This window comes from Macrotis lagotis, chromosome 1, assembly GCF_037893015.1.
Source record: "Macrotis lagotis isolate mMagLag1 chromosome 1, bilby.v1.9.chrom.fasta, whole genome shotgun sequence".
Taxonomy (NCBI): Eukaryota; Metazoa; Chordata; class Mammalia; order Peramelemorphia; family Peramelidae; genus Macrotis; species Macrotis lagotis.
This window is the reverse complement of record NC_133658.1, coordinates 857,825,440-857,837,908: the sequence shown is the minus strand read 5'-3', so window position 1 is coordinate 857,837,908 and position 12,469 is coordinate 857,825,440. Positions and strand designations below refer to the sequence as shown.

Here is a 12,469-nt window from a genome sequence, read left to right as displayed (position 1 = left end):
CTGATCTTTCTGTCCTGAAGATCTTGGCAATAGATATTTGTCTTTCCTCACATCTCCTCTCAAATGGAATTGAGGGAATGGAAAGTTCAAACATGTCGTTAGTCCAAAATTTGCCTGGGACACCCTATTAAAAAGAATATCTGATTTCTAATGCCCACTTCAACTCTTGTTTTGCCTTAGGACTATGTAGGTAATTTCTCATCTATTACTTTCATCACTTAACCTCCTTGTGCCTCAGTTTCCTCATTTATAAAGTAAGGGAGTTGGATAAGATGACCTCTAAGGTTCCTTCCAATTCTAAATTCAAAATCTTATTATTTTATATAATTACTTGTGGATGAGGAGTCTGGGTAATCAATTTTGAAACTGCTACATTCTGTGTATCCTTACATTCATAAGAAACACATCATAATGTTGGACTACTTAAAATTGAATAAAGTAATGGTCTTTGGGGGCTTTAGGAACAAAAAAATCCCCTTGCATGGGTCCAAGACATACCTTTACAACAAATTATGCTCCAAAGAAAATAGTGTTACATCATAGAATCAGAGTTGGAAGTAACATTACGGGTCCAAATTATGGGTTAGGGTAATACATTTTCTTAGTTGACTTGCTCAAGGTCACATGGGTAATTTGTGTAGGATTCAATCTCAGGTACTGTTGACTTTAATTTCAGCACTCTTCATTGCTCCTCAATGCCTCTAAAAGATGTACTAATGATTTGAATACTTTTTCAATGAATCAGCCTATGTTACTTTCTCTAAATGTCAAAGGAGCAGATATGGAGGTAACAGGGACTAAGGAGGCCACCTAATCTTACGCCATCATATTCTAGATGAAAAAAACTGAGAAGGGAAAGTTAGGTGACTTGCCCAAGGTTACATATGTAGTAAAATTTCACAGGTGGGATTTGAAGGCAGGTCCTCTGACTTCAGTTATTGTTTTTTCTATTATATTAGGCTGCCTCCTTTATACTAAGCAAAATATCAATGCATTTTTAATTGATTTTTGAGTACAAGACTTGAGGTTTTAGAAATGTTTTTATTTATTAAAAAAATGATACTAATTGAGTAGAGCCCCTGGACATTTCACAATGACTGAAATCATAATACAAAAAGCTGAATAGAAAAACAAAGTGGATAATTTTGTTCAGGTTTTAGACATTCACGAGACAGGCTGTCCATTAAATTAAACCATGAATATTTTAGACAGTTGCTATAGTTGAAAATTGGTTGGCCTCAAAATTGAGTGGGAAGCAGCAATCATTCTCATTTGGAAAAATACCCTGAGCTTTCAATGATCCTATTGCCCCCTAACTGGAAAGTATTTTTTGTATGCTCCTACCTTATAAAATTCTTATTATCTTCTTTCAAGGTTCATCTCGGTTACCACTCCCTCTCTGAATCAGAGATAGCTTCACAGAGGAATGATAGCTAAGGTAAGCCTTGAAAAAACCAGGTCTGGCTCTATTTCAACTGAGCAGACTCAGGAAAATGGAATCTTATGACTTCTCATTCTCAAAATGATTTTAGAGAGAGCACCTAGTTCAATCAGCATCTAAAGAGAAATCTTTTATAAAAATCCCCACATAGTTGCTAAAGGAAGAATTAGGGGGTAGCATCATTAGGTGATTTAAAAAAATAACTGAAGTTTTGATATAAAGCAAAAGGATGATCATCGCACTCCTCTGCCCAAAAGCCTTCATTAACTCCATATTACCTTTAGAATAAATGCCATTGTTGGTCATTAAAGTATTCCATAGTATGGTGCCACCCTATGTTTAAAACTAGCCTTAATCTCATAGAGGTCTCCTACATTGGATTACTTCATAATCCAGTCAAAATGTGCTATTCTTATCTGCCAAACATCAATACTTGCTTAAACCCATGTCTTCGTCACACTGTTCTCTATTCTTCACCCCACCCCCTTTCCAAACACCCCACTCAGTGAATTCAGAACAATCCTCTAAAGCCATCTCAAACTCCATCTCTTTCACAAAAATACCTTTCCTATCCATCAGTCATTAATCATCATCCTTCATGGCACTCATAAAGCACTAAATGATGCAGTGGATAGAATTCTGGGTTTAGAATCAGGATTATCTGACAAATCCAGCCTCAGAAACTACCTAGTTGTGTGATCTTGGGCAAGTAACTTAATCTCTCTTTGCTACTAGAGAAAGAAATGACCAACCACTCCAGGAACTATGCCAAGAAAACTCCATGTAAAGATCTTGTCCACAGGGTCATGACTGAAACAATGATCAACAATGTAAACCTCTTCATGCATCACATCAGATTGTAGGTTATGTCATCTATAATTTTTCTAACCCCTTCTAGATTTTGCACAGGAGGTGTTTGCCTTATAAATATTTACTGTTTTATGAATTTGACTGATCCTACTTGCTTGTACACATAGAGAATTGTCATTCTATGTCTTCTCTTGTCCTTCAAAACTCTTTGAATCATTTGAACTTGAATTTACTTGCATATGCATAAGTCCTTAGAAAATCTATATAGATTTGGGATGAGGAGTATCTGTGGGTCAGCACTCACTCAAAACTATAAGTCTACTTTGGGTTGGACATCTGGAGAACTCTTTCTACATGAAGGGAAATTTCTCTAGTGGATTTATCTATTGAGAATGAACTCATCCATCAACAAAGGCATTTATTATCCTCATATTGTGAAGTCAGTTCTCTCTCTCTTTTCTGCAAGCTGCCACTCACTATGCCCATATTTCCTTTCTTTTGGAGAGCTGTGAGGAATATAGTTCAAGGTAATTCATATAATCTGGACCAGTTATTCAGGAAGAATAGAAGAATTAAAACAAATTAGATACTGAAAATCTCCTGTCACTATTGTGTTACTTCTTGAAGTTCAGATGATTTTTCCTTTGTGAATTTGAATGCTAAGGCATTTGGAGTATTTAAGTTTATTACTGATATGGTTCCTTTAAACATAATATAGATTCCTATGATGCATAGTAAATTTTTTCCCCATCCCTTCTGTTTTATTCTGTGGGCCTTTGTTTTTAAAATGTGTTTCTTGCAAGCAATAAATTGTAGGGCTTCATTTTCTTATCCAATCAAAAATTCCCCCCATTTTATTGGACTGTTTAATCTATTCAGTTAAACTTGTAAGAGTTAGGTTTATATTTGAGGAACAAATGGAAAGAAAGTGAGAGTGTTTCTCTAAACTCCCAAAAGACTGAGTGAGAACTACTAACCAAATGTTGGGCACACTATCCAACTGCTTAAGATGGAGGAGATAAATAGGACAGACTCATCATGAGTCAAGCCAGTGTAGAAGATTCAAAGAAAGAGATGTTCCTAAAGGTTCTGGAGAAGATACTTTGTATGAAGGGGGCATTGTGATTGGGACTCAAATGTTCAACAACAGAAGGTACAGAGAGACTGGATGAATTCTGGCTTCAGCAGTATGGAAGAGCTGTCACCCTGGTAGATGAGAGTCTGGTATAGTTACACCTAGACCTTAGAAGTAACTTGCACCAATTTTGGGGAGTTATAAATAGAGCAGAGACCAGCAAAGCAAAATAAAGCAAAAAAATTTAATTCAGGAGGAAATCAGAGAGATGGACAGTTGATAATTGATTATTTTTGTGAAAATGTAGGTATTATGTGAATATTGTGAAAAATATGTTGGAAAATATGCCTTATTCACACAGTAGCTTCACACCCATATGTCACAGATATTTCAAAAAAAGAATTATTAGTTATTGAAAATATCAAGTAAACCTACAAAAATGATTTATATTATATAATATGATATGATATAATCTTACTGTGGTGCTTCAGTTTTTGTTTATTGGCAAACAATGCACTCTATATACAGATCATCACAACAAAAGTGTGAACTTTTTTCCAAACTGACAACAGAAAAAAGCATGTTAGAGAAACATGAATAGGCTGACAGTGGAAGTAAAGAGTGTAGGGAGTCTGGGATGTTAAGAATTGGTTAAGACAGAATTCCCTCTATGTCTCAGGTTCCCCAATGGGAAAAAGTGGCTTAAACTTGGAAACTAACTCTGCTTCTTTCCTAGAAGGTAGAATGTTATTGCTAAATCTCTTATTATTCACTGAGATGTATGAGCTTTTTTTTTTAAGGTTTTTGCAAGGCAAACGGAGTTAAGTGGATTGCCCAAGGCCACACAGCTAGGTAATTATTAAGTGTCTGAGATCAGATTTGAACCCCAGGTACTCCTGACTCCAGGGCTGGTGCTTTATCCACTGCGCCACCTAGCTGACCCCTGATGTATGAGTTTTTAAAAGCTATATGTGGTTTCCATTTAGTTTTAACCCAATATGTGAGACCAAGACATTTTCTTTAATATGATGGGGCTGAAGAAAGAGAAGGTGATCTGAAGGCATCCAGTTACTCTGAGTACTTGAACACAAATGGTAGTGATGGTAGTAGCAGTAGAGAAGAAGAATATTGCTTACTTTGTGTATAAGATGTCTAAACAAATTTAAAAACTAATTTGGATACATGTCATCTTAATCCCTTATATCAGTAATGATTTGTAGCTGAAAGGGTATTGAGGGCACAAGCAAAGTCATGGCTGTTCTACCTTTATACATCATCAGGGGTATACTAAATTGATATCAATGTAACTGGGCAGAAAAGAAAGTTCTAATATGAAATTTAAGAAACTTTCATCTTTTTCCTCTGGTGTTTTAGCAACCTAATGTCACTAACAGCCCTGAATGAGTACTATAAAGAGTTGATAGCTTAATGAAGATAGGAATTTAAAGGAAAGGATGTGGAGATTCAAGTGCCCTTTGATAATCTTCTGCCTATGACTAATAGATGGGCTCCCCACACATCACAGGAAATATGCCTTAGAATGGGTGAATTTTTGTGGGCTACCTGATCACCATGAATTACAGCAATGATGAAAGTCCAAACTAGGATGATCCCTAGCAATCTGAAGAGCAAACCTTCCAGACTCGATGAGGATATTAAGAACCCCACTGTAACACTTGAAGGAAGCCTTCACGGTACACATGGTAACAATGTCAGAGGGATTTTTGGTCAAAAGAGAATATTGGTAAAGTTACACAAATATCTGGGAATAAAAGATGGAAGCCTCTGCTTCCCAGGTTGCACTCACATAGTCTCCACCGAGAAATCTTCAAAGATAGAATAAATGCAATCAGTTTCATCCAGGACATATCACTGCTCTTAGGTTATATGGAATATGGCTTCTTACTAATGCTATCTAGTATCTGAGTGACCCAAATAACAGATTTCCCAACTTGCTTACCCCTTTTAATGACTATAGTATGAGCATGAAAGACATTTGCTTCAGGCATCACAATATCAAGATTCCAGAGCCACTATTATACCATCATTGGTTTTCAGTGTCTCATTATATCTTTGAACTTCCTTCATGACTTTCAAGTTTGCTAGCGATATTGATGTTCTTTAGTCATTCTCCAAGGATCTTTATGACTACAAGGATAACAGCTGCCTTTCAAGTAAAAGATATAAACACCATGTCCACATTTGTTCTGTATCACAGTATTAATCTTTCATCTTCTCAGAAAACCACAGGCAAGCCTACTTTTGCCCTAGAAGACTCACTTCCTTCTTGCTGCCCAAAATGCTACCATTCTCCAACTCAGTCATAAGGCAGTGACTAACTTTTCACTTTACAAATAGAGAAATGAACCTTGTATTCACAAAATTTTGCTGCCAACTTCTACTACTTTGTAAATGTTTTTGTAGTCTACTCATAGAATGCTGACATCACATCTCCATGGTGATCTTCAGTGTCCTGCCCTCTTTGGCTCCACTTCAGTTGTGCCACTACTGCTGATGAGTTCAGTATCTATCTGGGCCTTTGGTTCTCAATGCTATACCCATAAGTTAGTAAAGTGGATTTAGAAATTAAGTTCTCTGAGAATTTTGGATATTTGCAGTAATCTCCAAAAGGTACTCATGACTTCTATGGGAAACTTTTAGACAAGCTTTAATCATCTTTTCACATTTCCAAATAAAGGGATGCTGGGTCTATTGTTCATATGATCTCAATGTTTTGGACATTGATGGGCTCTAAGTGAATGTCCAGATAACACTTGTTCTGAGAAAAGTGTCTACTGTGGCAGTATTAAAACTCATGGTTCTTTCTCTGTTGAGTGATTTTGTCATGGTTATAATTCTTTTGATTTTCTGGCTTTTTCTTAATGCCTTTTGTCTCACTTAAAATTATTGGAAGGGGATAGAATGCCCTCTTTATGTATCAATCTTCTAATTACAATTTAAAGGACAAGAAATAATTCACTAACATGGATCATTTCTAAATCAGTTCTGGCAGCCTATTGACATATGAAATCAAAACAATCAAAATTAAAACAAAACTAAAATAAAGAAAAAATGAGAAAAATATATGACATTCAATTAAAACAATTCCTTATGTGACTTATTTAACACATAATTGATTCTGGAAATAGGAAATGAATGGAGGAAAGGATATAAATATCGATAATAACAATTTCAATCAATGTAAATAAAGACTATAATGAGGCTATTTTTTAAAAAAACAGCCTAAAAACTATCTAAGTTGTTAATCTCCTTGTTAAATAGAGAGACTTGGTAACTAAGTACACTGTGAACTTAGAAATAATTCATTTATTAAATTTTGTGCATTAGGATGATGAAAGATGTAAGCAAGCTGTTTCATAAAACAAAGGGAAGAATTAAAACAAAACTTAAAGGAAGTATGGTACATACAATTAAGAAAAATAGCTCTGAAAGCACTTAAGGATAAAATCTAAAGACACAAAATGAATAATGGAAAAGATAAAGATTTTTATAACTAAGTCTTTTTCATCATCAAGAACAATATGATTACATTTGAACACTACTGAACTTCACAATTACAAATGTTCTACTTGAAGAAGGGAAATTGGTACAAAAGAAAACAAAAGAGAAAAACAACTGGATATGAGGCCAACTCTGTAGAGGGCATCCACGCTGGAAATGATTCAATGTTGAGGACATTGAGGGCTTGATTCTCAAAGTATCTGGGCTGACAGAAGATATTAAAGATGTGAAAAAAAATATGGTACCTTACCATTATAAAAAATGTCAACAAATATGAAGACAGAAACACCCATGCGGTAAATTAGACCAAATGCTCCTGGATTTCAGTTTGGAATTTTGTAAGAGAAGTGATTAAATAGTCTAGCCCTTTGACTCCAAAGAAATGAAATAGAACAGGGATCCAATATATTCCCGAATATTCATAGCAGCAATTTTTGGTGGCAAAAATTGGAATAAATGTGTGTCCATCCATTAGGAGATGACTGGAAAAACTATGGCAATATGAATTTCATGTTTGGTAAAAAAAAAAATTACAGGGTGGCTATGTGGCGCGGTGGATAGAGCACTGGCCTTGGAGTTAGGAGTACCTGAGTTCAAATCCGTCCTCAGACACTTAATAATTACCTAGCTGTGTGGCCTTGGGCAAGCCCCATTGCCTTGCAAAAACTAAAAAAAAAAAATTACAGGGGCAGCTAGGTGGTGCAGTGAAAAGAGCACACAGGCTCTGGAGTCTGGAGTACCTGAATTCAAATCCAGCCTCAGACACAATAATTACCTAGCTGTGTGGCCTTGGGCAAGCCACTTAGCCCCTGCCTTGCAAAAAAAAATACAGATGTGAGAAATCCAGAGAAAATTATATGAACATTTGCAGAGCAAAATTAGAGCTAAGAGAATGAAAAAGTACACAATAGCTGAAATGATGTGAATGAAAAGATAACTAAAAGGAAATCAAATTTTCTCTTGTTGGGTAATAGAATGGCCATTAAATTCCCAGAGAAGAAGTAATGAAAATTCCCTTATAATAGAGACACGGGAGACAACAAAGACACATTATTGTGTGTGAGAACAGACCCAGTTGCTGTGTCAGATGTTTTTGTATAAATGAGTGCAGAGTCAGGAAATGTAAGGATTAAAGACATCAATAAAATATATTTTTTAAAAAGGCATCTGATAGAACTTCAATAACTCCTGCTTCAACTCCTACATATTTTCTCATTGCTTTAAGTATAATAGGAGTCTGGTGTATGTGTTGACACAATCAATTTGCTGAGATGGTGTCAATCACATGGAGGACATTAAGGAGAATTATGAGGACTGGAGGCCAGATGGACATTCTACAATTCTTACTGGTCTGCTGTATGGTTGGAAGGAACCTTTTTTCCATTTTCCATAGCTAGAACAGTCATTGTCTTCAAAGTGGTCCCATAGTTTGCCTCATTCCTCCCTGAAAGAGCAAAGTGACTACTTCACCAGCGACTCCAGTGACAGAACCCAGGACTTGTTCTCCTGACCTTTGGAAATGCCAAAGATAAGAGCACATAAAACCTTCAGAAGGCAGGCAGGAGGTGAGTCTTGGAGCCAGGAACATCTGCTCTCACACTTGCCTTAAGCCAGACCAGCTGTGTAACCCAAGGCAGCTTCTGGGTGTTTTCTACCCCCCCAGGGTGGTGATGAAGATCTAATGGAATAAGATTTATAAAGGGCTCTATCCTGACTCAGGCATAAATTTGGTACTTACTGAATGCCTTCTTGCTTCCTTTCCATCTGCTCCACTCTCTCCAAAGCATCTCCTTCACTTAAGATCAAGATTTTCTTAGAAGCAACCTCCTAGAATTCTAGAGGAGTTGCATGTTAGCAAGCTGATTGGGGTCTCCTGATTCAACAATACCTCATTACCTACAATTTTGTTTAAATAATTTAGGTACACATCAAAGGCATCTTTATTAGTATACTAGAAAGGAAAAGGTTATCTTGCATGAGTGATATTCTGCAATAGATGATATTTTTACTATTTAAAAATTAACTGACATATATAGAGAATACAAGATTGTATCATGCTTATTGTCTGCTGACTATAAAAAAAGATGTTTAGTAAGTGGAGAATGCCAGATTTGAACTATATCTAAAAGGCAATAAAACTATGCATACTCTTTATTCCAGAAATTATATGATTTGGTCTGTATTCAAAGTGATCATACAAAAGGGACAAGGACCCACATGTACAAAAATATTTATAGCAGTATTTGGTGGTGGCAAAGAAATGGAAATTCAGGATATGCCCATCACTGGGGGAGTGGCTGAACAACATGTGATATGTAAATGTGAGGAAATACTATTGTTTCTGTAAGAAATCATGAGTGGTCAAACTTTAGAGAAGCCTGGAAAGACTTGTGTGAGGTGATGCTGAATGAAGTGAGCAGAACTAAGAGAATATTATGCACTTTAACAGCAACACTGTCTGATGATCAACTATGATGGATGCAATTCCTCTCAGCAGTTCAGTGTTCAAGGACAAATCTGCCATCCACAACCAGAGAAAAAACTATGGAATCTGAATGCAGAGCAAAGCATACTATGTTCATTTTTTAAAAAAACTTCTTTTATGTTTCTTCTTTCTTTCTCATGTTCCCCCCACTTAGATCTAGATCTTCTTTTACAACATGACTAATATAGAAATATATTAAACACAATTTTACACATACAACTTATATTAAATTGTTTGCTGCCATGAGGAGGTAAAAATGGGAAGCGAGGGTGGTAGACAAATGTGAAACTCAAAAACTTGCAAAGAGATTAATTTTGAAAACTATCTTTGCATGTGATTAGAAATAAAAAAAAGAAAGAAAGAGAAGAATACCACCCTAAAGAGTCTTTTCCACTAAGGTATCTCCTATGCATTGTCAAAATTACATAAGATTTCTAGAAAGATATAATAATGATAATGTTAATATCTGACATTTTTACAGAATATTTTAGCTCCAACAGTGAATATTACATACATTATTTCTTGTGATCAATGCCAGAAACAATTGCATAACTTTCTAATTATTACTCTCACATGAGGCCCAAAGTATTTACCACTAGGATGGGAAAAAAGTCAATGTAAAATCAGAGCTGAAGGAGGACCCTTCTCCTGGAGATGGTGAACTTAGTTTATCTTTCTAGATGCTCCTATTTGTGGATGATATTAGATTTGCTGCATCAGACCCTGGAACATTGCAGAAAATCCTAATGAAATTCACATACATTAGACCGACTTAACTAAATAAGGAAAAAACAAATAGACGAAGAATGCCTATAATTTCATTGCTAAGGGGAGGTGGGTGGGAAGGGAAGGTGGCAGAAAAATGTGTAACTAATAAATTTGCAAATGGATGAATGTTGAAAAACTTTCATAACATCTAATTGGTAAAATAAAATTTAAAATTAAAATAAAAAAAGAATGCCTATTAACTAGGTTATCACGTATAGTCCTAGAGGACTCATCTATCTCTAGTTATATGTATATATAAAAATATATGTATATCTCTAGTTTTATATATAGATAGGTATATCTATACATATTTATAGATATGTATATGTATCTATTTAACTTATAACTCTAAATTTATAATTAGACAGATATGAAAATGAAAAATGATCTGGGCCAAAAATTGAAGAGGTGGAGGAAAATGAATAAAATTGACTTTGGAAAACTAATGATTTCAAGTTTTAAATAACACAATTCTTCCTTAGAATATTGATCACATAATAAAAGGCAATAAAGCACAGAGAAATTGTGAACTGTATGTATGCAACATATTACAAAAAGGAATTACATTGAAGCAGAGTAAAGGATCAAATAAATGTGTGACTGGGAAAAAAAAAGATAGACTGATAATGTATTAAGAATGAAAGATCAATTAGCCTCCATTCTCTACTGATGTTCATTTGATATTAAGAGAAACTGAGCCCTATCAGGTAGGATAGACCTCCTGTGGCAAACTTATGGGAGGACCTGTACAAGAGTTAAGGACAGCCATAGATAAGTTGTGATCTCCTTTGTTGTTAGGAATATGAACCATGATGAAACCAGAAATATATAGATTAGGATGACCAAAAAGTAGAGAGAGGATTCTTTTGATCTAGAAAGGAATGAATTTTGCAACTCAAGACCCTGATTAAGGCTCTGCTGAGACACTGGGAAGGGAGTAAAGGAGGCCATATTTGTGGCTGAAGAGCTAAGAAGACTAAGAAGACTGGCTACTCTTTGAAATATTACTGCTAGATTCTAAATGGAATCGGGAAGAATTCCTGCCCGAGGGAAAAACAAACAGTAGTAAGAGTAAACTATGAAGGGGCAAATACAAAATTTGGAGTGACATTCAGACAGAGGTGATCCAGGGAAGCACCAGCTCTCAGATCTGATAATCTGAATGCCCAGTAACACTTTTTATTGTATACTGAAGAGGAGATCCTTTCCTTCTTGCTCAATCCAAAGCAATTATTCTATGAATTGAATTTTACATATATCTGCTTTCTGAATGAATTATAATTCTGGATTTATGACTAGAATTATTATTAATGCTACTATTATTAATCAATTTTCTTATAAAATAATGGGATCCAATGAAATGTTCTCTAAGTTAATTTTTAACTTTTAGTTCTATGAACTTATAATATCTTACATTGATATAGAACTTTGCAGCTTTTGATTGAATCTCCATAATAGTTTGTGAAATAGATAGTGTATTATTATTACATTTTACAGATAAAAGAAGACAGAGGCAAAATGACTTGCAATTAATAAGTGGAGGAAACTGGACAAGAACTCAGATTTTTCTGACTTCTGGTTTAGTGAATCATGTTTACATTGCATCCTGCTGCCCTCTTATTTACCTCATATGGACATCGAACTGCTTCAAAAATTGCCTATATTCTTCTTTTAATGAATTCTTCTCTTGTTGTAAAATAGACAGCTTCTCTGATAGTATCTGATTGTTCTTAACTTGCTGAAAAACAGAAGAATTTTGTATATAGAACTTCAAAAACTTATTTGGTAAAAATTAATCCTAATGGTAACTTACACAGACTATTAAGATATTTAAATGATAACTAAAGTATAGAAAGGAAGCACAGAGGAAGAGGAGAACAATATCAAGCAGTGGCTAACAGGCCTCTTTCAAAGTGAGTTACATAGCCACAGATAGAAGAAATGAATGTGGTATAGTAAAAAGTAGAAGATATCAAACATACACATAAGTATATACATATATACATATCTATATCTATCATATATATATATATATATATATATATATATACATATATAGAAGTAAAATGAATGTTACATATAAGGTGGAGGAGTTAAATAAAAAGATAAGGGAGACTATGCTAGGGAGGGGACAGAAGATAAAGGACTTAATGTTGAGTCACTGGACATAAAGGGGAAATCAAATAAAATCATGTGAATGTCTTATTGCAAATCATGACCCTCCTCAGGAATCCCTGATTTCATCAGTGTAGATACTCCCTCAACCAGCACCCCTCTATACCTTGGTAGATAATTTTTTTTAAATTACTGTGAGTCAAAAATTCATCATCAAACTTAGACAAGAAATATCACTGAGAAACTCTTCTAC

At 35.0% G+C, this 12,469-nt stretch overlaps 1 protein-coding gene across 12 annotated transcripts in view; it reads right to left on the bottom strand.

Annotated features, from left to right (window-relative positions):
* The window catches only part of LOC141508835 (peptidyl-prolyl cis-trans isomerase H), a 215,584-nt gene that overhangs the window by 77,654 nt on the left and 125,461 nt on the right, over positions 1 to 12,469 (bottom strand). For 11 of the 12 annotated variants that reach the window (XR_012474522.1, XM_074217810.1, XM_074217799.1 and 8 more), the window contains one exon: positions 11,727 to 11,839. The exons of the other annotated variant lie outside the window; for it this stretch is intronic. Coding sequence is in view for 10 of the 11 variants with exons in the window: in XM_074217810.1 (XP_074073911.1) it covers positions 11,727 to 11,839 (113 nt within the window). In the remaining variant the exon portion in view is untranslated. The remainder of the gene's footprint in view (positions 1 to 11,726; positions 11,840 to 12,469) is intronic. 12 annotated transcript variants of the gene reach the window in all.